The 25,628-nt window shown below is 34.8% G+C and overlaps 1 protein-coding gene across 8 annotated transcripts in view; it reads right to left on the minus strand.

Moving 5' to 3' along the window:
• MAPK10 (mitogen-activated protein kinase 10) overlaps positions 1-25,628 on the minus strand; it is a 296,363-nt gene that overhangs the window by 26,833 nt on the left and 243,902 nt on the right. For all 8 annotated transcript variants that reach the window (XM_041759955.1, XM_041759958.1, XM_041759953.1 and 5 more), the window contains 2 exons: positions 21,855-22,037; positions 17,625-17,749 (listed from right to left, as the gene is read on the minus strand). In XM_041759955.1, the coding sequence (XP_041615889.1) occupies positions 17,625-17,749; positions 21,855-22,037 (308 nt within the window). The remainder of the gene's footprint in view (positions 1-17,624; positions 17,750-21,854; positions 22,038-25,628) is intronic.

Below are 25,628 nucleotides of genomic sequence, written 5' to 3' on the forward strand. Positions count from 1 at the left end.
CTGTATTTTATCAGCATGTAAATTATTAAAAGACCTTCTTTCTATGTGATGAAAAATAGAGCTTTTTAAAGGATATTATGACATGATAAAATGAACACTGGCTTAGAACCTTGGTTTTTAGCTGTGGGACCATGTAAAAGTCTATTTAAAATTCTGTAAAATAGGAATAATGGTATCTAGAGGTAGTGGTAGGGTTTCTTTTGGCTGGGGTAATGCAGGATAGAAACATGGGTGGAAGGTTAATAAAAGTGAATATAAAAGTGATTTAAAACACTTCATTAATTCAATGAATTATTCTGAAAACATACAGTGTGCTAGGAACATGTAGTGACTTAGACAACACCAATGAATGAGACAAAAAGAAAAAAAAAAAAAACAAAGCCCTTATCCTCAAGTTGCTCCTAAAGCAATAAAATTTAGGGTATGTGTGGTGAGAACAAAGTGCTCTGAGGCAAGGGTAACTGGGTAGGAAACAGAATCATCTGAGGGTGACAGATTATTTCCAGTTAATAATTTGACCACAAGAATCTTGATATGCCCCATACATCCCATCAAGAACCATTATCTAAAGGAGTGCTGATCAATTGATGACCATAATGAATTGATGACTGTTTCTTATACATGTTGTGGAAGACAAAAGGTTGAAAATCACAAGTTTCTTCTTTAGAAACATAGAACATAGAGAACTATGTACTAATGTAAGCTATTACCATTCACCCTATTTTTCCATTTAATTAATACATTTCCCATAGTGGATTTCCTTCAAACAGAGGAAATGTCTTTTCATTCAGTAATGAAAAAGTCTAAAGATGAATTTAAAAAGCAAATAATTCTGGGCTTTTTATTAATAAAATAGAAATAAATAACATTTTTCATTTACCTTATGTCATATAGGTTAAAGCTGTTAGGTTTAAGCTATTTCAATCACACCTGTAGGTTAAAAGTCCTTCTTTAGTAACATCAAGTGTTTTAAAAGTTTACTGACCACTTTCGCATAGAATATCTTATCTCTTAAAATGTTATTGGATGGGACACTTAATAGGTAAAGTTTAGTTGGAACAATTTTACTACCAAAAACATCCTTAAATCTGTTTTTTCTTCATCCCCACTGCCATTTGAAGTTCATTTTACCATCATCTTTTTTAAAAGGGTTTATTTTTAGAGAGAATGAGACGAGAGAGGGAGAGAGAGAGAATCTCCAAGCAGACTCCCTGCTGAGCACAGAGTCCCAGGTAGGGCTCAATCTCAGGACCTTGAGATCATGACCTGAGCCAAAAACCAAGAATCAGCCACCCAACCAAGTGAACCTCCCAGGATCCAGCCCCTCTCCTCCACCTGCCCCATCATCTGTTATCTTAACCACTTCATGAGCTTCTTTGTCTAATATTCATCATCCCACCAATTAGAAAGAATGGTCTGCCTAAAACACACATCTCTAATTGATATTCCTCCAGTCACTCCTCCTACCTTCAATTGTTCAACACTTCAGCATGGATGCTCCCTGGGGATGTCTTAACTGTGCTTCCTGACCTTGTCTCTGCTTACATTTCTCAAATGAACTGCAAGAAGGTCTTTCTTCTCTTCTGGTGTTTGAATAGGCTACTTTGCCTTCTACCTCCTTTTCATTTGGCTAACACTTACCCATCCTTCTTGTTCTATTTAAGACTCTTCTTCCTCCTGAAAGTCTCCTCTGCCTACTAAAAGACAGGTATTATATTATTCCTTTGGTTTCTATAGCACCTTTTCATAGAATTTATCAGAGTGGTTATAATTTCTCAGTTATCTATCAATCCCACCACACTATATGCTAATAAATAACAGGAACTAGGTCTTTTTATCAGTATAATTAATGAGTCCTCAATGACCATGTCTAATTGAAGTTCAATAAAAACTTAGGGAATGAATGTAGTGGACTTATCCAAGGTAGAATGAGGTCCTGAGTCTAGGTCTTCTCATTGTAGATCGTGAATAGTATCCATTGTACTCTACTATCTTCCTGTATCATGACCTTGGTCTCCACACTCTGTAGCTCTGTCTTCTCCCATTGCCTGGAACCTCTTGGTTTGAAGCAGCTACAATATTATAAATTAACTCATTACAAGCCAATTTTTTTTTTGCTTAGATTGTTACTAAGCCTTCTATTTGTGGTTAAGCTTAAGAACTCTCCTGTGAGTGTATGTGTAAGAATTATGGCCAATAATAACCTTTTTGTGTGATCAAACAAAAGTCACAAAGCAATGGAGCAAGGACCATGAGCAAGCCTGCTTCAGAAAAAGTGGGGACACACTGCTTTATTATGAACACAGCAGCATTCTGATGCACATGACATGAAACAAAGTCACCGAAAGTGCTTTCTGCTGAACTTAGCTCAAAATAACAAACATCTTAAGGAATTTTCAGAAAAAGTGACTGAGGCATAGCATTTTACCCCTCCCTACTTTTAGAGGAACATGCAAGGAGCTCAGTTTTCAAAAAGCACATAAAGATGAGAATCAGATTCTCCTTGGAATTAGATGCTATGGGGAATTTCTTTTGTTCATGAATTAAAAGCACTTTTCATAAACAATAAGTTCTATTCTTTCACAAGATATGGTAGGCCGATATTCCACAAATGACCCTGTGAGTCTCCTATTAAACCTTCACCAAGTTATGGAAGTGGTTTTCATCATTCTTACAACTATCTTGCCATTAAAAGGGAACATAATAATTTTATTATAGCACATACTCTGTGTAAGACCATAAACTTTTAATAGACTTATAAAAAGGGAGTATAACCTTTTCAATATTCTGTGTCATCGTTGGATGAATCCATTTTATCTTCTCCTCACATATAACAGATGCCCTAGGGCCTAAGCAATGGTTCAACACTTGGTAAGAAAATGTTCAGATCCAGTCTTTTCCCTGAATCTGAAGGTTCCCATGATTTAGCATTCAAGAATGCTTTTTGCTCTCCTTTTCCTGATTCTATATTTCCTCAAACTTCCAGTCCATAGACTTTTGGCTTTAGTACAATTCTAATGGCTTGCTGACTTCATCTCTGCAGTTTTCATTTGGGGCTAAAAAAAGTCAAGATAAACATTCTACAGGTTTAATGACTGTCTATTTTCATATGACTACACATATATTTTCAGCATCATTAAGGATTGTACTTACTAATCATTTTCCCCTCTCTCCCTAGAATGTGAAATGTCTCAATTTATCTCTTAACATTGATAGTATAACCAACTCTATGCATGACTTATGATACAAGATGGTTGACTCATTTAACTCTATGATACCCCCTGAATAATGAAGAAATTATGCCCTTTTATGTGTTTTCCTGTTCACTTATTTGTTTCACTTTTATGTTGCAATGCACAACAAAAACACCTTCTTGGAAAACAGACAAAGAAACAAACAAAAATCTTTGGAAACAAACAGGGGCAGAGAAAAATGGATAGTGCAAAGGAGATATATCCATCATGAGGACAAACAAAGTAGCAGCAAGATATAAGGAAAGGGGGACTCTCCAGTCTCATGAAATCTGCTATTTTCTGTGGAACAATGCCACCACAAAGCTATAAAATTAACCTGCCAACTCTTGAAAGCTTCATAGCCATGAAAAGGGGTGGCCACTTGAAAAATAGACACTGACTACTAATTTCTATTTCTTGAGAAATGACATTCTTAATTTGCCTAGGACTACAGGAAACTTCTTCATATTGTCAATAAATTTTAAAAGTCATAATAATGAAAATTGGAAGCATAGTGCTTTACACTTATCTGTCACTTCTTCTTACATACCCTTCCTTTAAAAAGTAGGATGTTTACAGATGAAAAGGTCTCTTCATACAAATAAAAGTAATCTCAAGGAAATAAGATGAGATTTTCTAAGCAGCACATTAATTCTTTTGGTTATACCTGTAACTGGTGGTCAACTCTAACAGTAAATTATCCATATTTTCTAGCCCCCTCACCCAAAACTTTCTGTGGTAGACTAGTGCTTTTTAAAATATATTGAGAGTTCAATTTGGAGATAATATGTCCAAAAATGTCATAATGCTTATGAACTACCCTAAGCAATCTCTAGGAAGATGTACACATATAATTACAAGCATGCAATTTCAAGACACTTTTTTGACAAGACCTGAAAAACCTATCCAAGGAATCTCTAGTGGTAAATGATTCCTAGGATAAGAAAGCTTAGTTCTGGATTGTGAGCTCCTAAGGGCAGGGAAATGTTTCCTTGATTTGTGCATTTTAGCTTTGGTACAGTGCTCAACGTAGTACTAGGATGCAATAAGCATTTGTTAGACGGAATTGTGCAGGATGGGCATATGGATATTTGGGGATTTTCTTAAAAAAGAGAATATACTATGAGAATATAGTATTAAAAAGTTTATCATGCAAACCTCATTGGATCTGGTACAGTCAGAGGAAAAAAAAAAAGCATTTTAAGTAGCAAACCAGAAGATATTTTGAAACTTAAACAAGGCTATCTACCAAGTAAGCATTACTACTAGGAATAGAACATAGGTGACCTTGAAATCACAAGGTTTCTATATAATTAATATGGGGGCCTTGCAGAAAACATCACCACCTCTGCAGTATTAGTTTCTTTATCAATAAAGGTTGTATACTGAAAGCATTCATATTGATAAGATAATGGGTAGGAATGCCTTACAGCTGCCTTTGAACTTATATACACAGTAGTTTAGAGGAAATTCTTTTATGAGACAAAAAAATTGTGGGGAAGAAACCATCTGGTTTGGTTATTTTAGCAACATTGCTGATAGACAAATAAGGCAGGAATGCAAATTACCAAATAGGTTATGGTTCCTAGAGATTAGCCATTTTTATGACCTCTACAAGGCAAAGCTATTGAACAGAGTGTCTCTTCTGATCTACTTCTATTCTTTCCCCCCTCTTTATTTTCTTTTTCTTACTATAAAACTTGGTAAGTTTTCATTGACAGAACACCTTACAAATTCCAACATCGACTTCTTTGCTTACCTCTTAGGGAACAGCTTTAAAAGGGAAAAGCATTATGTATTATTTTCTCCCACAGTTTATGGATTACACTACTTCATTGCATCCTACGCAGATGCCGTAATTGAATAATCTCTTATTGCCAGGATGAAAATATTAAGAAAATAAAATACAATCTCACAAATGCCTACTCCCTTGAGTTAAGTAGGTGGATCTCATAGTATTTAGAGATCAATGAGGAGAGAGGAAAAAAAATTATAGATTTGGAAGAACTTAACAGAATATTTAACTCAGCTTTTTAAAGAGCACCAGATATGGAATGTTCTAGAGAAATAATTTCTGCTGTTTCCCCACCTTTTGAGAATTCTCCTTCAGAGGCCTACTTACGGGACTAACAGCATTCACTGTCTAAAGGGCTCAATGTAGTATATGAAAAGAAAAACAGAAGCATAGACTCTACCAGTCAGCGAAATAGGTATCTCCTGAGAATGAACTTCAACTACTCTAGATTTGACACTTGAGAATCCCATTTATTCAGTGGATTCTGAATATCCCAATGATTTGAAATCAAGGAGAATGCTTTTCGTCAGTAGAACAATTTGCTAAAATTAGAGACAAATAAATTAGTGTCTGAGTGAAGTACATATTTTTCTTATAAGTCATGCAGGGAGAGGGGCCACTAAAAGCAGGTGGCTAAATCTATGTACACCAAACATTTTGACAAGCTCCCACCAACATAATACATGGAATCAAAACAATTCCAGTGTGATTCAAAAGATATCTTCACTTTAACAGCTGAGGCACTGGGGATATGAAATGTAATGCAAGTTATATTTTCTCTAGAAGGCAATTAGTAAATTGCTCACATTTTGCTGCTGAAAGAGTACACCAGCATGAACAGATGGAAATTTGGAATTCTGCAAATGGCAGATATTAGAAATTAGAGACATTGATTTAACTTTCACCAAGCAAATGAAAATCACAAAATATGAATTGCTCTTTCTATAATTAAACACATAATTAGAGTGCACCAAATTCACATCCATTGTAGCTCATGTTTCTTCCTACTTATTTCTAAATTTATAGACATTCTGAGTATTACAAACCTACTCAAAGTTCAAGCCCCCACTGAAAGGGTCTTCCATGACAGATAGATGGCACCAAGCTATTTCTCAAATTAAGTGTGCCAGGGTGTTGCCTTAGCTTTTTCGCAGCATGCTGTATGCTGTGATAATAAGAAATCATAAGACTCAAAGAGGCAGTCCTTGTGTCAGGACAGATGGAGAGAACAGCTGAGAGAGGGATTCAGCCAGTTTATTAACTCTGTGTGAGTAGAACAAATCATATTTAAAAGACTTCATAGGAACATTTAGTCTGAGAAACAGAATTTAAATGATGGCAGTTTTAGGATGGAGAGAAGAGAGTAATGATATTTCACCTTACAACATCACTCAGTAACCTCTTTGTTTTTCCAACTCCTGTGAGTTGTCCACAGATTACTATATAGACCCAACTAGTGATGGGCACTTGGGAAATATTTAGACTGATTGCCAAATTTAAAACACCACAGTGAATGCTATATCATACTATGGAAATGAAATCACTAACATTAAATATTTCAGGTACCATTTTTATTTATTCTTTTCCTTGCTCTGAAACGGGGCAGATTGTTCTACTTGTAAAAATATTTAAGAGAATTTACATATATTTTTTTGGATATTTTTTTAAATTGCTAGGAACAGTCTGAGAAATCTTTTTGAGAGTAATTCTCTCTTTTTTTTTTTATTTTTATTTATTTACGATAGTCACAGAGAGAGAGAGAGAGAGAGAGAGGCAGAGACACAGGCGGAGGGAGAAGCAGGCTCCATGCACCGGGAGCCCGACGTGGGATTCGATCCCGGGTCTCCAGGATCGAGCCCTGGGCCAAAGGCAGGCGCCAAACCGCTGCGCCACCCAGGGATCCCGAGAGTAATTCTCTTGATAAAAGCTCCATATAAGACTTTCCTGACAGAACTCAACTCACGTGCTTTTTCACATACAGATATGTCTGGTTGTAAGTGTGAAAGAAAACATTCTGTAAGTCTTCCCATTTAATTTCAAGGAGAAAAAAACATGATTTCCAGGATCTAAAAAAGGGGGGGGGGATTTTTTTATATCTTACTAAAAGTGGGTGTACCTATATAGCATCAAGAAGCAAACTAGTAATAGGATCATTAATAAAATCCTCAGTCATACTCAGAGACATAGTGCCATTTGTCTTTTTTTCTTTAATGTAAAGCAATGGAGGCAATGGTTTTTAAATGTTAAGAGACACTAGTTTCCTTATTATTTTGGTGAGATATAATTTTTCACCCTCAATAAAAACTTCCAGATTACTATTCTAAAATATTCTAAAATAACTCAAACACTGCAGATTTTGTTTATTTTTTTAATAATAAATTTATTTTTTATTGGTGTTCAATTTGATTATGTTTGTTTAAATATTTAAAAGGTCTTTTCTATAGTTTGAGAGCTACTATTAAATTTTTTATAATACACTTTATATCTAAACTGCTTCCTACTCAGGCACACTAAAGGCAAACAAAAATAACATCTATTAACTATTTAAGCATGTGTCTGTATCCCATGAGGGAAATCAGGAAACAAAAACAGTGGTTTCTGAATTTCAGACGGATTGCTTCTTCTGAAGCTGTCTTCAGAACATGCCCTAACCTTTTGGTATGACTCACCACAGGGAAATGTCAGTTACAAAGAGGATAATCTCCTTTCCTCTCAATGGGAGAGACATAGCCTATGCAGAAAACTGTTTTCCTTTATAACTCATTTAAATCATCTCTTCTAGATACTTTGTGTTTAGCACAATAGTGTTAAACTTGACTGATTTAATAAAGAGATTATAAACTATTTAAAGCAAGCACATATACATTTTATTGAGTCGTTTATTGCCAAAGTGGACAACTACTGATGAACTGTTTGAACAGTAGATGCATTAAATTCATATTCATGTCAGCCCATAATTTCTCTTATTTCTAAATTTATATACGTTCTGAGTCTAGCAGGATGCATTTAATGCGTTTATAATTGAATGTATTTATAAGCCTATTCTTTACCACATTGTTTTAGGAACTTATTACGAACTAAAGAGAATTGAGAAGAAGACAACTAAGCCACAGTTAATGAAGATAAAGATAATACAAACAATAGATCATTAATGAAGTAGGTTTAAGAGAAGTTAACACATGATATTCATAATCAAATGATTTAGTTTTTACTATAAAAATATAGTCAAGGGAATAATAAGTAGAGAATGAGAGTAATTTCCCACCATCATCCTCAACCACTTGAATTTAGTCTGAGGGCTCCAGATAGTTAATTTATTTATAGATGGATCTTTAAATTATAAATGAAGTCTTTCTATTACTTAGTATGCCAACTTCAGGATTCTCTGATTATTCAATAATAATCTACTCATTTCAATTACTAAAACCTGGTCAGGGCATTGATTTATATTCAAAGCCAAATAGTTGTTTTAAAAAAATCATAGCTAGAAATAAATGAGCATGATATTTTAAGTATAATTCAAAGCAACTGATGTGCATCTAGTTAAAGATTAGAATATATTCATTGCGACTTAGCTATAACTGGTTAACATTGACAGGGCACAAGTTATTTATTACACATTCTTCCTATATTCAGAAAATTATACACTAAACAAGTTAAATAGTCAAATAAGATAGATAGCCCATATTTGGAAGAACTATGTCCAAAGGTGATATAAGATTCCCAATCAATAAAAATTCCCATTAGATGTTAACAGAATAAAAGCCCACGAACATCAATGAAAGCGGGAATCTTGTTTTTGTTTTGAAATTCACTGATGAATTACCAGCACCTGTAGGTCAGTGGGATACACGGTTCGGGTTCAATGAAATTTAGAAATGAATGAATGAATGAATATTAAACTGTTAATAAATAATCAAGGCCTAATGTGAACAGCTCCATGAGAGCTGAATAAAAGAAAGAAAGAGAGAGAGAGAGAGAGAGAAAAGGCTAAGAAGAAAAGGAAAGACAAGGAAAAAATAACAAAGAGGTGGATGAGAAGACAGATTGTACAGGTTTGGTTTGGGTTTTTTTTTTTTTCCTTTGGTGTATTTTACCCAGTTGGCAGTGGCAGAGTAGAATTAAAACAACCTAAAGGAAAACAGATGGCTGAATCCCTCATCCTCCCCAAGCACACATTGTTCAACACTGGCTCAACAACGTTTAGCTTCCTCATCAACCATATAACAAATGACTGAAAAAGTGACACCAACACATAAAAGAAGGAAACTATATACATTCAACTTAACGCCCAATGTGAAGTTCTCTTATGCCAAGACTGTCAGGTAGGCATAGTACTTGTGATTCTTTAGAAAGAAATCACAAGATACTTAAGAAAATGGAATAATTACTAGGGCTCATTAGAGATAATGTTTACATCACTTTAACCTAGTGAGGCCCTGAGCACCTCTTCTGATCTCCCAAAGTTTTGTGCCTTCCAGATTAAGTCAGTTTTACTTGGTCAGAGTTTTAGAGCTACAAATGAGGAAAATATGGATAGGTGAGTGCCAGCCCTCACTCTGTTTGCCCACAAATACAGTCTTCACCCCTCCTTTCCCTGCTCTGTATCTCAGAGGCCAGCCACTAAAGACTGCATTTCCCAGGCTCACCTATTGGCTGATTTAGGGCTGGTCTAGCTGACAGGAGGGAGATACTACTAGGAGTTGGGGGGAGTGGAGAAAAGCCAAGCTATTTCTCTGATTCCTCTTTCCAGAAGCAGCTGTATCTCCTTTGTCTCTGTAAGTCTGACTCCCACTAGATAGGCCATCATTACCTCAGCCTGGGCTACAGTAAACCAGTTCCTCACTCCAGGGTTGGTAGTAGCTACTACCAACTTCTACTACTAGCTTCCTAGGATTGCTAATCTCTGAGTTCCAAAAGTACCTGCTCTTGACTTTTACATTCCAATCAGAAAATATCCTTAGCTTTGCCACTGTTTATTTAGTTTTTATTTATTTATTCATAAGAGACACAGAGAGAGAGGCAGGCAGAGACACAGTCAGAGGGAGAAGCAGGCTCCATGCAGGGAGCCTGATGTGGGATTCAATCCTGGGACTCCGGGTTCACGCCCTGAGCCAAAGGCAGATGCTCTACCACTGAGCCACCCTGGGATCCCTTTGCCACTGTTTAAAATGCACTAGTGTGACATCTGTTCAGAACTCCGATATATGGCCACAGGTCTCTCCTGAACTGCTATCTGCCTGTCCTATCTGATTTGTCCACATATTGGCATCAGCTCTCACCCTGAATTGCTCAGACCAAGCTCTGGAGCCTGTACTACTTTGACCACAGGCTTCTAATTGTCTTCTCAATGCTCTCTGGCCCCACGCTTAGCCCTATTCTATTTTTCTCATCATGGTTTCTGGTCCTGTGTTCCTGTAGCTGTTCACAATTAGACACCTGATGCTCTGTTGATAATGCTGAACGGTAGCACAAAACCATTCTACAATGATCTTTAAGTTCTCATTTAAGATTTACCTTGAATAACAACAAAAAAAGATTTACCTTGAACATATTTCCAGATATATGCAACATTAAAATTCATATATCTATTTGCAAATGATATATCTGATAAGAGGTTAATGTCCAAAATATATAAAGAACTTCTACAACTCAACCAATTTAACATCAAAAACAAAACAAAACAAATAATCCAATTAAAAAATGGGCTTAGGACCTGAATAGACATTTTTTTCCAAAGAGGATATATAGATGGCCAACAGACACATGAAAAGATGCTCAACATCACTATCAAGGAAATGCAAATGAAAACCACTATGAGATATCATCTCACATGTGTCAGAATTGCTAAAAGGAACAATACAAGAAACAATAGGTGTTGGCCAGGATATGGAGAAAGGGGAAGCCTCATGCACTGTTGGTGGAAATGTAAATTGGTGCAGCCACCGTGGAAAACATTATGGAAGTTCCTTAAAAAATTGAAAATAGAAATACTAGGGGTGCCTTAGAATAGGGCTAAGCATGGTGCTGAGTTGGTTAAGCTTCCAGGTCATGGTTTCAGCGCAGGTCATGATCTCAGGGTCCTGAGATCTCTGGTTCAGCTCTCCACTCAGTGGGGAATCTGCTTCCCCTCTCCCTCTCCCTCGGCCTTTCCTCCTGCTCATGCGTGCATGCACGCACATAGTCTCTCAAATAAATAAATAAATCTTTTTAAAAAAATAGAAATACTATATGATCCAGTAATTCCACTACTGGGTATTTGCCCAAAGAATATGAAAACACTAATTTTAATTTTAATTTTTTATTTATTTATGATAGTCACAGAGAGAGAGAGAGAGAGGCAGAGACACAGGCGGAGGGAGAAGCAGGCTCCATGCACTGGGAGCCTGATGTGGGATTCGATCCCGGGTCTCCAGGATCGCGCCCTGGGCCAAAGGCAGGCGCCAAACCGCTGCGCCACCCAAGGATCCCGAAAACACTAATTTGAAAAGATATATGAATGCTTATGTTTATTGCAATATTATTTGCAATAGCCAAGATATGGAAGCAACCTAAGTACCCATCAACAGATAGATGGATAAGGAAGATGTGGTGTGTACACACACAGACACAAAACACACAATGGAATATTACACCACCACAAAAAAGGATTGAGATATTGCCATTTGAGACACATGGGATAGACCTAGGAAGTATTATGTTAAGTGAAATAAGTCAGACAGAGAAAGAGAAGTACCATATGATCTCACTTATACATGGAATCTAAACATTAAAACAAATGAGTAAAGACATAAGCAAAAAGCAGAAACAGACTAAGCAAAATACAAACTGATGGTTGCCAGAAGGGAAGGGGATGGGGGATAGGAAAAATGAATAAAGGGCAGTGGGAGATACAGGCCTCCAGTATGGAATGAATAAGTCAAGTACAGCACAGGGAATATAATTAATGGTATTGTAATAGTGTTGTATGGTGACAGGTGGTAGCTACACTTGTAGCATAACATATAGACTTGTGGAATCACTATGTTGTATCTGAAACTAATGTAACATTATGTGTCAACCACAATTTTAAAAAAAAGGAAGTGGGACTTCAAAAAATAAAAGAAACATTAGATATCTATGCCACAAGAAGATTGAAAAAATGCATATTTCCTGCACAGTTGGTGATCCTTTCCACGTGCTTTCTTTGGTAATGACTGATAAGATAGATAAGATACAATAGAAAACAAGAAAATGGCCAAAACAACATCAGATAGTAACTCTCTTCAAAGAGCATGAAATCAGGATGCCTGGGTGGCTCCACAGTTGAGCGTCAGCCTTCGGCTCAGGGCATGACCCTGGAGACCCAGGCTCGAGTCCCACATCGGGATCCTTGCATGGAGCCTGCTTCTCCCTCTGCCTGTGTCTCGGCTTCTCTTTCTCTCTCTCTCTGTCTTTCATGAATAAATAAATAAATAATCTTAAAAAAAAAAAAAAAAGCATGAAATCTATGATGGCCTTGCAATAAAAGAGCTTAATATAAGTCAAGCTTGCTTGTTCCTATAAATCTTCTCACCAGAGGCAAAAAATAACATAGTCCCTAAAGGAATGAAATAGCAAATAATAATATCAGTAAAATATTTATGACTTTATTAATTACCTTATGTTACAAACAGTAATGTGTAACATTACTGACTATTCTAGGCTTATTGAATTTCAACGCTAACACATGTAAGTGTTAACTCTGTTTCTGGGATTATACTCTCACTGGAAATCTGAAGACCAGTTTGTTTAATTTAGGATCTGTATAGGTAGATTGAATTCCCAACCAGCCAAATTAATTCCCAAATTAATCTTGAATTAGGCAAGAAATAATTAACAAGTTCAACAGCACCTTGCTTCCCTAATCACATTCTACCCAAACTGATTGGATTAATTACCTTTTCTTTGGTCTCTATAAGGATGACATGTCTACTTATATTCTCAATCAAAACATTTCCAACCTCTCTCCTCAGTCTACTCCTCAGCTTAGCCCCACATTCCATGCCTCTCTTCTAGCATTCCCTCCTGTAACTTTGTCTCAGCTACCATTCAGATGGTCCTGTGTTGCCTGCCATCACTTTTCTGGGTTCTCAAGTCCCCAGGGCTTGCCCACTAGAGAAAGGAATTCTTAGATAACAACAGCCTCACTGGTTCAAACTGCCCCTCTGTCCAGCTTTCCAGAAAAACATTTTGACCATTGAAGATTGTATCTGAGGCTCTTTGAGACAAAGTTCAACTAACAGTGGACTTGGCTAAACACTGCTGGTCATGAGCCTGGCCCCCAGTACCAGTCCCATGTTGGATGACAAATCCTAATCCTTCCTTCCTGTCATGAACTGAGAAATAAACAAAAGTCCTTCTCTGCTCCTACATTTTTAATTGGCTTCTCTATGAGGACTACTTTGAGTTTTGAGGTGTTCGATTTGGTCACTGAATGTATCACCTCTCCCTCCCTTCCCTCTCCTATCTCCCTCTTCCACTACTAGCAATGCAGGAGGGTGCTCTAGAATTTCTGAGAGAAATAAAAGTGTGCTTAAAAAAAGGGTCACATTTTATATTCTTCTTAAATTCCCTTATCATGTGCCATGAAACATAATCAACTCTTCTTTAGTTTGTAGTTCATGATGATGCTCCTAATATGCCTCTATGCCCCTACTCTCAGAGGTTGCAAAGTGAAAGCCACCTTCTTCTCTAACAGAGTTTCTAAACTCAAGAATCTTGTAGAAATAAGGCAACTGATCCTCATTGTTTCCATATTTCTAACAGAGCACAGGGAATATATTTAAAGTGATTCCCCAAACAGTCCTGAATATCCTTTAGTTTCATTAAGTTGATTATAATGAGGATTTATGAGCTATATAATGTGCCTTTATTTTGGCTTAAATAAATGGCACTGAATTCTCTTACACTTGACAAAGTAGAAGTGGGCATATTTCAGCCAAAAAAGGACCAACATTTTAAAATCTTGTAGGAGCTACATAATTTCCAGGATTTTTTTTTAATGTTGTAGAATACTTCTACAATTTTTTGGCCAGCTAGTCTTTTTATTACTAAATATATGTATCTTTCCAAATATCGAAAGGTAGTTGAGCTTTGCATATAAAAGTTGTAATAGTAATAGCAGTAGTAAGAATTTCTATGATCCCTACTAGCTACAGTAGTGTACTGAGCACTTCATGTATATTAACTCTTTATATTCTCTGAGTAAGTACTATGTAAGTAAATATGCACTAAGTATGAATGTTCCCTATTCTTAATTTAGAAAACTGAGCTGAAGAAAGGTTAAGAAACTTGACCAAGGCCAGCTAGTAAGTGGGAGAGCAGAAATTTAAAAACCTACCCCATCTTTCATGCCTGTGAAGATGCATACAACAGAATGCATTGCATTTGTATATGATGTTTTTGCCCTCTTGATAAATACTGAAACAGAGTTAGAATGCCTTCCAACTATCTTATAAGAAAGCATTGACACTAAATGTGGACTTTGCACCCTGTTTGGGGCACATTGTTTTTTTTACTCTGAACATTATTTGAGTAAGAGCTTGCTAATAATCTGAGCAGTTACAACTTTAAAACTCTTTATGGACTATTACACAGATCACCATTAACCTTGACATTCAACTTTTAAATTTCTCAACTTCATGGTTGCATGAGTAATTTTCTTCGAGTTATGACAGCATTCATAAGCTCTTCTCTTTTCATTTTAGTACTTTGGCACTTTTGGAAACAAGTGGTAAGTTATGATGAATAGATTAGTACACATAGCATTTCTCTCTTCTCCTTTCCTGCTTTCCTACTTTCCCTGAAGACATCACATTCTCTTGCAGTTTCTCCTTTTCACCTTTCCATTTGCCTCATTTTTTTTCAATGAAATATATGTTTCTTTCCTCTCATCTTTGAATTTCCTTCCCTTTGTAATATCATGTAAGTTACTTGAAGGCTGCTTGAGCCTGGATATCCTGGATAAACTTTTAATCATGGAAATTCTGATTATTTGATACTTCCATTTGTTTGGATTATAGAACACACCAGAGTTTATTTTACAGAACAGTCTTGGCAGTCTTGGCAGAAAATATACCTTGGAAATTATAGCTTTGCCATGCATCCATAAAGAAAGGTTATTTTACTTTAAATGTAAGTTCACATGCAATAACAAAGGCATTTTCTAAGGGCACTGCAGAAAGCATAGCTGACCATTGCTTCTATCATCTTTAGAATCTGTCTCTTCCTAGTTGTGACTTGTATAATACATTTTATAAAGTAATGAATTATCCTTGCCCTAGGGTCAGAATTCTGACCTATTCCCTGCAACATGTCTACATGTAAAACATGTTTATCCTTGTATAATCAATGATCCTAGCCTAAGTGTTAAATACCTGCTTGTTCTTCTGTGCATTAACTGATCTCTTTTCCTAAACCTTCAGGCTCTATCAAATCCTTCCCCTAAAATCCACATCTTATATTGTTACTATCTACTCTCCAGGATGACAATATTGAAATGAAGAAGAACAAGGTTCTAGCCACTTTAGCACCCTAAATCTTAAGTTTTTTACCCTTTGAAGAAATTTTTCATAAAAAGTTAAATTTAAAAACTCACTGATGCTATTCATTAATATGTTTAGAATCTAACCAACTATTTCTTTTATAGGCAACATAATCCCAAGTGAATTACAAATGCAGACTTTATGACTCCAATTAAACTCTGGGCCACAATCCATTAAAAACAGATTACATACATTACATTAGATGTAAGAAAAAATAAACATGCCACATGATTTGAATGATCAAAATAAATGAGGAGCAACAATTTTAAATAATTTGTGTTGGTCTAAAATTTTTATCAACATAACCTAAAGTATTTTCTTGAAAATCATCAAAGGAAAAATATTTACACTTACTTTTCACATATTTATATATCATACTTTCTCTTACTGACTTCATTACTTCATTGTACCCCAAGAACATCTTTGAAAGTATTTCCTAAGAGTGAGAGAAAAGTGATTCTATCTTTTACCCATAAAAATGTTAGGATTTGGGGCATCTGGGTAGCTCAGTTGGTTAAGTGTCTGCCTTCAGCTCGGGTCCTGATCCCAGCATCCTGGGATCCAGCCACGTGTCAGGCTCCCTGCTCACAGGGACTCTGCCTCTCCTTCTCCTTCTGCTTGTGCTCTCTCTCACTATCTCTCCCTCTCTCTCAAATAAATAAATAAAATCTTTAAAAAAAATTAGGATTTTATTTTGTAAAAATCAAATCAAGTGACTAAAAATTAATTCTAAGCAAACTGAAATTTCAACATCACTGTGAAATGATGCTTAAGAGAGCAGATCTTAAGAATATGTCATCAAGGATTGTTAACACCCCAGTTTCCACATTTGAGAGACTCATTTATCACTGAAGTGTTTTCCTCAAAATTTTTTAATGCATTGGGTTACTATGAAAAGTAGTTTTTTGAATATTATGTTTACAAAGTTCAATTCTCCCTAATTCCCACTCCCATCTGTCAGCTCTCACTTTTCTGGTGAAAGATAAAGGGATAAGAATTATGTCAGTTTGAATCCAGCATCTCGACATAGGAAGGCACACAATGAAACAAAAGGAAGCTGAAACAAAGCAAAATTAGGCTCAAACAAGAATACTTTGAAATACGGAGAAAGATATGAGAAAACAAGTAAGGAGAGTATTTCAAATAGGTGTTAAAAACCAATTCAAAGTACTTTGAAGTTATTATGTTAAAAGAAAGGAAAAAAATCATTTAGCAGAGGTATTCTAAGAATTTGAGGAGATTTTGATTCTTTGAGAAGATAACATTGCTGATGGCAACATTTAAAAAAGAGACCAAAGGAGGCCTATGAACACACATAGGCAAAAACAGTAATCCTTTGCCTTGGCTCCAGGCAGAAAAGGAGAAAGGCAAAGACAAAGGGATTGGGGGAAAGATATTGAATGGTTGGAAATAGTTTTTTAAAAAGTGATGCTTCAGAGAAGATCTTTAAACTCAGCCTAGATTTACAATATGGAGGTTCATCTTACTTTGTCAGTGAATTTAGAATAAACCTGAACTACTCTGCACTGAACTACCTAGGTTTTCTCATCTAATCCATGTAAGGTTTCACAAAGTCACCAATGGCCTGGTAAAAGCTCTATCTGCGAAATGCTTGTGGTGCCACACTTGAGTAATGGTAGGCATCTTATTAAGGAAAGAGAGGCAAAGCACCTTATTCTCTATTATGATTTCTGCTACTTAATTTGCATCAGAAGCTGGAAATTCAACATAAAAAAGCAAACACTGGGGTTGTTAACAATTTCACAAAAGCAAATGGATGTTTCATGGACAGCTAAGGCTTTTTGGATAAATCAGCTCTCATGGAAAACCCTGAAAAAGAAAAGCATGTAAAATATGGGTGAAAGAAAATAACTTTTATAGAGGAAGGTGATAACTTTGTGACTTAGGAATTGCCTGAAGATCCTATGTTTGTGCTTTTGGGTTCTAATTCTCTTGCAGTTTTCACCACTGAGCACCCAATTATTCTGATTTGTTTGTGGAAGGAAAGTAAATAAGCCTACTATGCCTTACCGCCTCCACTTCGGCAGGGTCGTACCAGACATTGATGTAAGGATGCTGTAAGGCGTCATCCACTGATATCCTTTTTGCAGGGTCAATCACTAGCATCTTTGACAATAAGTCCCTGGCTTGGCTGGCTGAAACAATGAAGGAGAGAAACAATTAGTAAAACTTTGACTTTGTCAGGAAAATTTATTGGAGGGAGAGAAAATTAAGAAAACAAAGATAAACTACCACCTTCCTTCCAAACATTGGGCAACTTTACCAAGTGACTAGGAAAATGCAAAATGAAACAATGAAATGTTTTTTATTCACCAGATTGGAAAAAAAAAAAGGTGTAACATTTACTCATACCAGGTAATTTCATTCATGTTGGTGTGTTAAATTGATAAATGTTTCTACAAGGCAAATTTGGACTATTAAAATTTTATTTATTTATTTTTTGTTTTGTTTTTAAAGATTTATTTATTTATTTACTCATGAGAGAGAGAGAGAGAGAGAGAGGGGCAGAGACACAGGAGAAAGGAGAAGCAGGCTCCATGCCAGGAGCCCGAGGCGGGACTCGATCCCGGGACTCCAGGATCACGCCCTGGGCCAAAGGCAGGTGCCAAACCGCACCCAGGGATCCCCGGACTATTAAAATTTTAATGTGAATACTTTATGATCCAGCAGTTCCACTTTTGGTATACAGCCTATAGAAACAATTGTACATGTTCATGAAAAAAAACAACACAGAAAGGATGTTCACTATAGTGTTGGTTATGAAAAAAATAAAATAAAATAAAGTTTAAATTTCTATCCAGAGAGCAAAAAAAAAGTTAAAAAATGAGCTATGGTACAACTATACCATGGAATTGTAGTTGGCGATTTAAAACATGAACATGTTTAACATGTTAACAACATGGACATGTTGTTAAGCAACAAAACAAAGTTGCAAGAATGATGCATAGATCATGATATCATTTGTATACATCTACCCCTTCTCACTAAAACAACAAATATTTCCCTCTCTTCCTATTAATGTATATAAACGTTTAGAAAAAGACTGCAAGAATAATCAAGAAACTGAAAATAATAGTTACCTTTGAGGAGGGAAGAATATATATATTTTAAATATATTTTAATATATTTTATGCATATTTTATACATATATATAAATGTGATAGAATGAAGTTTTAAAGAGGAAGCAGATAAAGTGGATATAGATTGCTCATTTTAAAAGCTTTTCTGAGATAGGACAAAAGGGATAAAGCAGTATCTAGAGGGAGGCAAGGAGGTCCGGGTGACTTTTTTTGAGGATTGGAAAGACAATGAGGGCTTTAATAGAACAGAAGTTTCAAGGATAGAGAGGAGGGGACAGATTTGAAGAAAGAATTCACACATCTCAGTAACCATATTGATATAGTTCAGTATATAAAAGACTAAATATCTACTCTGTGTCAGGTAGTGCAAGGTGCCAGAGATCCCCCCAAAAATTAAATGGTGATGATCAGTAAGTGTATTTATTTAATAACAATGTTAAAAGACACTCAGTTTTCAATCTCTACAAACATAAAACTTTAGACATAAAACAGAAAATGCAGCTCCCAACTGATATGAAAATTTTATGGTGAAAATATTGTTTGTTCCATGACCCTCCTTTAATGGCCCAGTAGGGCTATATTTATTCATTTCATTGATTCAGAGATCTTTCTGATTTTATACCCAGACACATACACCCACCTCCCAAAAATTCTCCCATCAAACCCCCTATGTTTTAAAAGCGGTGGGCTCTGAATCAATAGAGGCATGAACTACAGTAATACCAAAGAATCTAGTCTTTAAGGAACAGTGATCAATAGTATTTGAAGGGAACAAAATAAGGAGGAAGAAAAGTTTTCAATTCCTCCTTTCTCATTCTTTTATTTGCAAGTAAATGTCTTACACTCTTTTTAAATAACAATAAATTCTTCCCTCTTACTATTTGTAGAAGTCTTTATAATTTACCAATTATTATATTAAAATTATCATTAAATAATTATAAATATATAAACTAGCCTATCATTTGTAAAAATAATATAATCATGGAGATTGCAGTTGAATTAAAAAGCAAAAAATAAACTCAAGAAAGTCAGAATTATATTATGAAGCATGGTATTTTATTTAATAGTTTTTCTGCATGTGCTGTCGTTATCTCAAATAATTTGATTAGGGCTTTTAACATCCCCATACTGTTACACTACAAGTGTCTTCAGATAAAGAGATTACTTTTGCCCGACATGCCAATTAGCATTATAAAGACACTAAGTTCTTCAAATCTCCATTTGGAGTATATAGGCAGTGTTGATCTTTAAAAGCAGCAGTCTTAGGGCAGCCGGGGTGGCTCAGCGGTTTAGCCCCGCCTTCAGCCCGGGGTGTGATCCTGGAGAACCGGGATCGGGTCCCACGTCAGGTTCCCTGCATGGAGCCTGCTTCTCCCTCTGCCTGTGTCTCTGCCTCTCTCTCTCTCTCTCTCTCTGTGTGTGTGTGTGTGTCTCATGAGTAAATGGATAGAATCTTAAAAAAAAAAAAAAGCAGCCGTCTTAGTAATCATTTCGTCTGTTGTCATTCAGAGTGTCAAGTCAACTGAAGGAAGCAACCCAATTGTGCAATGAAACTGTCAAGAACACAGGAACAGTTCTGTACACTTACAATCCACGATATATAAGACTGGGGATAAGACCCTGGAAAATAGCACCACATTTTAAGTTTCTGTCTCATTTAAGTCTGTATTTGCTATAAATTATGTCTGTAAGTTAAGTCTATAGTTAATTAATTATCCACTGAATTTTTGGGGTAAAATTTCAAAAGCATGCATCCTTATTCTTTTTTGATATATATCATTATATTTTAAATAATAATTATTACTTTTTTAAAAATGTCTAACAGCTACCGAGTATTTACTATGAGCCAGGCATTGTTTTAAGTGTTTGACAAAAATATTTAGTCAGTTAATTCTCCCAATGATCCTAAGGTAGACACTTCCTACTTTCATTTGTTAAAGGAGGTATAGATAGATCAGACGACTTGTCCAGGCTCACACAGATTTTCAGGGACAGCATTTGAGCTCAGGCAAGGAAAAAAACAAATTTGTTTCAAAATCAGGTTCCCTAAAATGTTCTAAATTAAAATAAGAAATAGAATATTATTTACAGTATATTTTACACATTGCCAAATTTATCCCTTGTCTCTAATCCTATGACTAAGGCATTATTATCCCAGTTTGTAGCTGAAGAAACTAAGATTTGTTACTGAAGGTATTTTTTTTAAAGATTTATTTATTTATTCATGAGAGACAGACAGACAGAGAGAGAGAGACAGAGACACAGACATAGGCAGAGGCAGAAGCAGGCTCCTTGCAGGGAGCCCAATATGGGACTCGATCCCAGGATCATGACCCGGGCCAAAGGCAGGTGCCCAACCACTGACCCACCCAGGCATCCCACTGAAGTTCATAACTACAGACATAGTAGCAGAAAGAATTACTTATTGATGCAAATATTTCTATTGAATATAAAATGTGGGGATCCCTGGGTGGCGCAGCGGTTTAGCGCCTGTCTTTGGCCCAGGGCGCGATCCTGGAGACCCGGGATCGAATCCCACATCGGGCTCCCGGTGCATGGAGCCTGCTTCTCCCTCTGCCTGTGTCTCTGCCTCTCTCTCTCTCTCTCTCTGTGTGTGACTATCATAAATAAATAAAATTAAAAAAAAATTTATTATGAATATAAAATGTGTAAGTAAATCTCATTGGTTACTCATAAGATGAAAAATCGATAGTTAAACATTCCATAAAATATAAATAATAGAAAACTCAAACACCTGTGTCTCCAAGATTTTACAACAAAACACTGTGTTGAAATATTCTCCAGGTAATAAAAAGAATTAGAACAATTACTTCAATGTATATCACATTGGTCTTTTAGAGTTACACTGCAAAAGAATTTTAAGTTTCCAAATAAGCCTCATGACACAGGTAACCCATGCCACTGTCACATCCTTTATTACTACCTCTCCCTCTGAATATCCACACAATTCCAAAATCCTTGACCACACACTCTTAGTAAAACAAACAAAACTTTAAAAAATACTCCTTAAAAAAAATAAAATAAAAAAATAAAAAATACTCCTTAAATTATTGTAGTTCAAGTTAAAGAGAGGTATCTCTATCATTTGTTTAATCCACCACCCACGCAGTGCTTCTGAGATTGTTGCTGATGGTCATACCTTTGAGTTTATTGTGCTCAGAGTCCGCTGGGAAGAGGGAATCTGGGAAGAGCTTGGGGAAGGTGAGTCCTGCATACTTGGGCCGATTCTCCACATAATTTCTTACCGTAGGTTGCAATTTCTTCATAAATTCTGGACATGGTGTTCCTAGTTGTTCAATTACCTTGTTCCACTGGTCAATATCTGAGAATTGAATAGTTAAGGGCAAAAAAAAAATAAAAGTGTAGACCTACTAGGTCTTGCCTTTCACTAGTTGGGAGACTAACTGCTTCTCAAAATCCTGATAAATCACCAACATAATTGGAGCTTAATAAGCAAAAAAGGACAAAAAGTATGAAACCAGAATTGTCAGACAATGAATCCTCCTGGAATTTTAAATTCACTTGTGGCATAAATACAATTTTAGGGAACTAACATTACTTAACAAAGTAGGATATCATGAAATAGTTCTTGAGTTGTAAAGATGAAAAGGTATTTATTTAAATAACAGAAGAATTTCTTATATTGAGGTAAATTTCTATTTAGTCATGTGATTTAAATGAGAAAAAATATGATGCAAAATAATTTTTATCATAAAATTACCTCAATCACTTGTTTTCTAAAATGACTAATACATAAACATTTTATAAGATTCATTTACATTTTTAAAAATTCATTTTAAGAATTTTTTTCTTCCTTTCCCTAGGAAATAGGAAATTTCATCATCTGTTCATTTTGCTAATGCATTAAATATGGGATCAGTATCATTTTTGATAATAAAATAATTTATTCTTTACCAAAGATTTAAAAAATTCTAGTTATAAAAGTAGATACAGTTTCATACCTATTTTTATTACTACTGATAGTAATGCCCTGCATTCCTGAGTATTGCTTTCAATGAAGTATGAGGATAAATATAGGATGTTCAGCTTAAGACAACAGATTTCCATCCAAGTGTATATATTTCAAAAGTATATTAATCATGGGGAATTCTACAGAAAATATTACATCTCTCTGAAAACTAATGTTCCCAAAATTGAGGATCGATCTTTGACAGACATACTCACTGACTGACATTTTCTTTTTCATCTATCATTAACATTTGATACATCAGATCTTTGAGAATGATAAATATTACCTATGAAAACTCTGAAGAATCAACTGGAAGAAGCCAATTTCAAACAAATTTCCTTGCCTTGTGTCAATGAACGCTAGAGGCCTTAGAAATTATTCTTAAATACAATAACACAGGCAGTGCTCTCTCTTACATTGTTTATTTTTCTACAACTCTATCCTTTAGTATTAATTAATTACATTTCTTTAATTTGCAACAGTTCAGGGATCTAACCATAGTATTACTCAATTGAAATTTGTAAAATCTTTACCCCTAGTTATTCAGTGAGGTTAAACCAAAAAAGATCAGCAGTCCTGACAAAAGACAACATAAGCTATATTTAACAAAAATAAATATATAATGCAAAGTAGATAAAAGATTGAACAAAGATAATATCAAACTAATTTGAAAATCCTCTCTTATCTCCCTTATAACCTTGCTGAATAAAATTTAAATTATTACACATCCTCTCAATTATTAGGTTAAAAAATATGATTGTGTAATATTAAAAAATGAAGGGTGGGTTTGAAAAAATGCAGAATATTCCTTTACAGAACAGTAGGAATAATTAAACAAGAACATGTTTCAATAAAAGTTTATTAAGTTACAATGTGCATGAGAATATAGCAGTAAGTCAAACTTATTAGAAATAAAGAAACTAAAAGATAACAAAAGGTTAGAATTAAAGGTTATTCTAAGACAAAAACTTATGTTAGAACTATGGACATAGGTAAGCTATACTACTCATGTATAAGTAGAAAACACTAATTAAGGTTAAATCTCCATGCTTACACTGTAAATTATGAAGAGGTCTACTCTCTAATCCAGTTAGGTTTTCACACCCTACCAAGCCATCATTTAATCATTGATCATACTTCCTTAGAATTCTGAAGACCTGATGTCAAACAAAAAATAAGGGCAAAGAAGCTGTCAGATTTTCCATAAAGAAGTCGTTTAGCAAAGTTGGAAAATACTTCCAACACTCTATTATATTCCACAGTTACAATTAGCTAAAGTTACAAAGTTATTCAGCAAAAAAATTGCCTGTAAAATAGTATTCTTAGGACAATTCCATGGTATTTTTACAATAAAGTTTAAGAGAGTCAAATATTCTAAAAGTTGTTAAACAAAAACTGTCAAAATGTTTCATTTTCCAAACTATAATTAAAATCTATAGAGGCATTCAGTGTGCTTCCTACCTTAGATCATTTTTTAAATGAAGAGTACAATGGTCCTAGATATAATGGATTACAAAAAGGAGGAAAACAAGAATCTTTATTATTGTCAGTGTAGTATTTGAATATTCTAACTGCAAATATGTGGTATAGTTGTCTTTTAATCCATCTCAAGTTCTTTGTTCCTATAAACATGACTAATTATATTTAAGTAGTAAGTGCTTGTTTTTCAGATGTTCACAGGATCTCAACATGAACGACTATGTTCAACTATTCATAGTTAACTACATGATTTTTCTTTATAATCATAATTAACCAAATATAAGCCATGATTGGAAGTCATATCTCCTGGCTCCAAGTCCAGTGCTTGTTCCAAGAATTCCAGCAAGAAAAGAGTAACTTTGGAATTGATGTGATAGAAATTGCTTTCATTTGACCATCAAATTGATAGTATGCTTGTCATGGGTCGTAAAGAATATCTCTGAAACTGAGTCCCTACTCTATTAGGTCAACATATTCACACATAAAATAATTAATTTTATTAATATTTTAAATAGACAATAAGGTGATATATTTTGTAAGAATTTTTAAATTATCAGATTTCCACAATGATCATATTTTTAAAAATACATAAAACATTAACTAGATTTTTATTATTATATTTTGAAAATATGATAAATATTTTTTAAAAGAATGGCTAAAGTTATTTTGTAAAAGGATTTATTTGCTTTACAACACTCATAAGTCATAATTTCTATGCTGAGTAGGATCTGAATATCTACAGGTTGCAGCCTATACAGTTATCAAAAAGGTAGTATATTTATACATGTATAAATATAAACAAAATATAAATATATATGATATATATTTTATACTTTTGATCTATTTTAGAAATTATCACACTTAATATAATTATAAAGCATTTAATAAAAATAGAAAAATGTCATCTAATAGGAATTATTTGACAATTTTCTCATCTAATTTTAAATTCACTACATAAAAAATAGTCATATTACCAAAAGTTTGATTTTGATGACAAGATAATATGCAAATAGTGACTATTTCTAACATCTTCAATCAGAATGAATAAAACATAAAGGATGAATAAAACAAAGAAGTATGGATTGTAAAATTAAGTATCTAAAATCTTAAGATTGAAAAATATTCCAGTTAATTTTATCAATTAGCTAAGAATTTACATTTCTTGTACTCCTTTTAGCTTAACTTCCTTGGTTTGGAAACTTTCTAAAACATATCACAAACTACCCTGAACATAATGTTCAAAACATCCTTATCTTTCTCTGGGTATTTTGGATCATAATTACAAACCCAATTTATTCTATGCACATTTAAGCTTCCAGAAGCTACTAAGTGGAACCATAAAGTTGTTTAATGGCCTCATTCTATTATGCTCTTTGAATAATTGTAACTTCTTTTTTATGTTTTTTTCCATCATTGGTTACTTTTTTGTTATTATGAATATGGTTTCCAGAGTTGACATCTCTA

This window comes from Vulpes lagopus, chromosome 6, assembly GCF_018345385.1.
Source record: "Vulpes lagopus strain Blue_001 chromosome 6, ASM1834538v1, whole genome shotgun sequence".
In the NCBI taxonomy this organism is placed as follows: Eukaryota; Metazoa; Chordata; class Mammalia; order Carnivora; family Canidae; genus Vulpes; species Vulpes lagopus.